This window comes from Carlito syrichta, unplaced genomic scaffold, assembly GCF_000164805.1.
Source record: "Carlito syrichta isolate Samal-C Ts95f unplaced genomic scaffold, Tarsius_syrichta-2.0.1 Scaffold115577, whole genome shotgun sequence".
NCBI lineage: Eukaryota > Metazoa > Chordata > Mammalia > Primates > Tarsiidae > Carlito > Carlito syrichta.
The window spans coordinates 13,483-16,053 of record NW_007059673.1 but is presented as its reverse complement, the minus strand read 5'-3'; the positions used below and the strand labels follow the sequence as shown (position 1 = coordinate 16,053).

At 69.0% G+C, this 2,571-nt stretch overlaps 1 protein-coding gene across 1 annotated transcript in view; it reads left to right on the top strand.

The window, feature by feature from the left end:
* The first annotated feature begins 1,938 nt into the window (after positions 1 to 1,938).
* The window catches only part of ENTPD8 (ectonucleoside triphosphate diphosphohydrolase 8), a 3,727-nt gene continuing 3,094 nt past the window's right edge, over positions 1,939 to 2,571 (top strand). Inside the window, exons 1-2 of the mRNA XM_021719492.1 lie at positions 1,939 to 2,064; positions 2,139 to 2,256. Of these exons, the coding sequence (XP_021575167.1) occupies positions 1,939 to 2,064; positions 2,139 to 2,256 (244 nt within the window). The remainder of the gene's footprint in view (positions 2,065 to 2,138; positions 2,257 to 2,571) is intronic.

Sequence of the window (2,571 nt, the reverse complement as noted above, 5' to 3'; positions counted from 1 at the left end):
AAAAAAAAAAGAAAAAGAAAAAAAAGACAGCCAGCAGCCAAGAGGCCAGAGGGCGCCCTCTCGGGACCACGGCCCTGCCTGTACCCTGGCCTTAGGTCTCAGGTCACCTGACTCAACTGGCTGGAGCCGGAACCCGAGAAGGTGGGGAAGGACAAAGTCCGGGAGGGGCGTGGCCACCTGGAGGGGAGAGGCGTGGCCGGCGGGGTGGGGCAGGGAGCCAGCGGAGCGCCTCCCCTCCTGCCACATCTCCAGGGCAGCCCTGAGGTCAGCCTGAGACCTGCCCTCCCTCCCCGACTTCCCTGGAGGCCTGCCCGAGACCACACGGCAGGGGTTCACACTGGCGCAGGGCCCATGGGTGGGAGGGCACCTGGGTGGCAGCTGCCAGCTGCTGTCAGGTGGACAGCGTGAGGACAGCGCCCCGCCCGCGGCTGCTACTGCGTGGTGGACCCAGGTCGGGTGGGCGGGGACTGCCTGGGGGACGGCAGAGGCTGGACGGCAGGTGCGGACGGACGCCCCAGGCAGAGCTTCCTTGCTACCACGGGCGGACTGCGGCCCAGGTGAGGAGCCCAAGGGGCGCTGCGCTGGCCTGAGGGGGCCTGTCCTGGTCTGAGAGGGTTTGTACTGGCCTGAGGGGCTCTGTGACAGTCTGAGGGCTGTCCTGGTCTGAGCAGGGTGGTGCTGGTCTGAGGGTCTGTCCTCTTCTGGGGGGTTTCCCGTCTGGGGGGCTCTCGCACCCTCCTTGCCTGCCTGTCTGGTAGTCAGACCAAGGGTCTCAGGTTGCCGCATCCTCTGAGGTGGGGTGTCGGTGGGCGGTCCCTGTGTCCTGGCTCCTGCCGTCACCGGTTTGTCGCTATGAGGCGATCGGTGGCTGGATGCTGGCTGGGGCCTGGGCAGGTCACCTGTCCACTCTGGGCCTCAGTCCTCCATCCTGAAAATGGGCTTGTATCCCCCTCCCGACACACCCAGAACTGCATGCTGACCCTCCCAGAGTGTCCGTTTACCTGCAGTAGCCCAGGATGGGCGCACAGCCGTCCCCGCCCGCCCTTGGTGTGGATGCGACACACCAGGTGCTGGCCTTCTTGGGGGACACATGGGCCTCAAGGTGCTGAGACCTCAGGGCCGTGTCTGGCAGTGGCCAGTCCCTTGGGCAGTGGAGCCTGGTGTGATGCTGTGGCCACCCAGCGATGCTGTGTCCACGGCCAGGCCTGGGGAAGCTTGACACTGAGACTCCTTACCGGGCCTCCAGGAAGAGGAGGCAGCAGAAGCCTCAACACTGAGTGGGAGGCACTGGCCTCGCACCTGGGCCTGCCGGGGTCACCTGGGGCCAGCCAAGATGTTTCCAGGTCAGACTGGAGAGACCTAAGTTTGGAGGTTCAAAGAGATCCCAGCTGTCCTCGTCCAGAAGCCCCGAGGCCTCCCCGGTGGAGGGGCTTCTGGGACCACGGCCGGCCTCACGATGGGTCCACACGTGGCCCCTTGGCAAGTCTCCAGGTGGCCACCCGGGCCGGAGACCCACTGGGAGAGTCTGGAGGCCTCCGAGAGGAGGCGGAGTCCTGGGTGGGCGCAGGCCACCGCTGGGGGTGGCAGCAGGAGGTGGGGGCCCATGGGGCGTGAGGCAGGGGACGTGGGGCGGCAGCTCTGCCAGGGCACCCGCGGAGGCCATAGAGGGCCACGCTGGCCCGGCAGTGGCATTGGAATGGGGTCCCGGGCCCCGTGGGGCGGCGTGCCCCATCCGAGGCCTCCTGCTGCCTGGCGCCCACGTCCCAGCTGGTGACCGGGCCCGCGGGGGGGCGTCTGAACCCCAGGGGGTGTCCGGGGCCAGGGGCCCGCCAGGGCCGGGGCTCGAGAGTTGCGGGGAGAGCCTGCCTCTGGGGGGCGGGCAGGGCAGCACATGGAGTCGGGGTGTCCCCACCCCCCCAGGAGCAGCCCGGCCCCACCATGGGGTGGTCCTGGAAGAAACCCGTCTTCACAGCCCTGCTGGGGGCTGCGGTGGCCTCGGGCCTCACCGTGCTTGTCCTCATCCTGGTGGAGGCCACCAACGTTCTCCTGTCCCCAGACATCAAGGTGCTCCCTCGGGACCCTGGCAGGGAGGCGGGGGGCTGCCCGGCGCTCCCCACTGACCCCGGTGTCGCCCCCAGTTCGGGATTGTGTTTGACGCCGGGTCCTCGCACACGGCGCTTTTTGTGTACCAGTGGCCGGCGGACAAGGAGAACGGCACGGGCGTGGTCAGCCAGGCGCTGGCCTGCCAGGTGGAAGGTCAGTGGGCGGCTCCCGACTGGTGCCAGCTGCGTTTCCTCCCTCGGTGAATCTGCAGACCCCTAAAGGAAGGGGAATCAGAAAGGTTAAGGGACGAGCCCAAGGCCACACAGCTGTTGGGGCGGGGCCCGGCCTGTGCTCCCTTTGCCCGAGCCCGCTGGGAGCCCGCAGCTCTGCGGCTCTGCCGGGTCCGGCCGGGGTGTGCGGCCAGGCGTCTCCCTGCCCGGCCTCCGCTGCCCACTGTGCCCTCCGGGCCAGCCGCTCTGGGCCCGGGCTCCCCAGCCCCACGCCATGTGGAGCTGCGGCCCCGGCCCC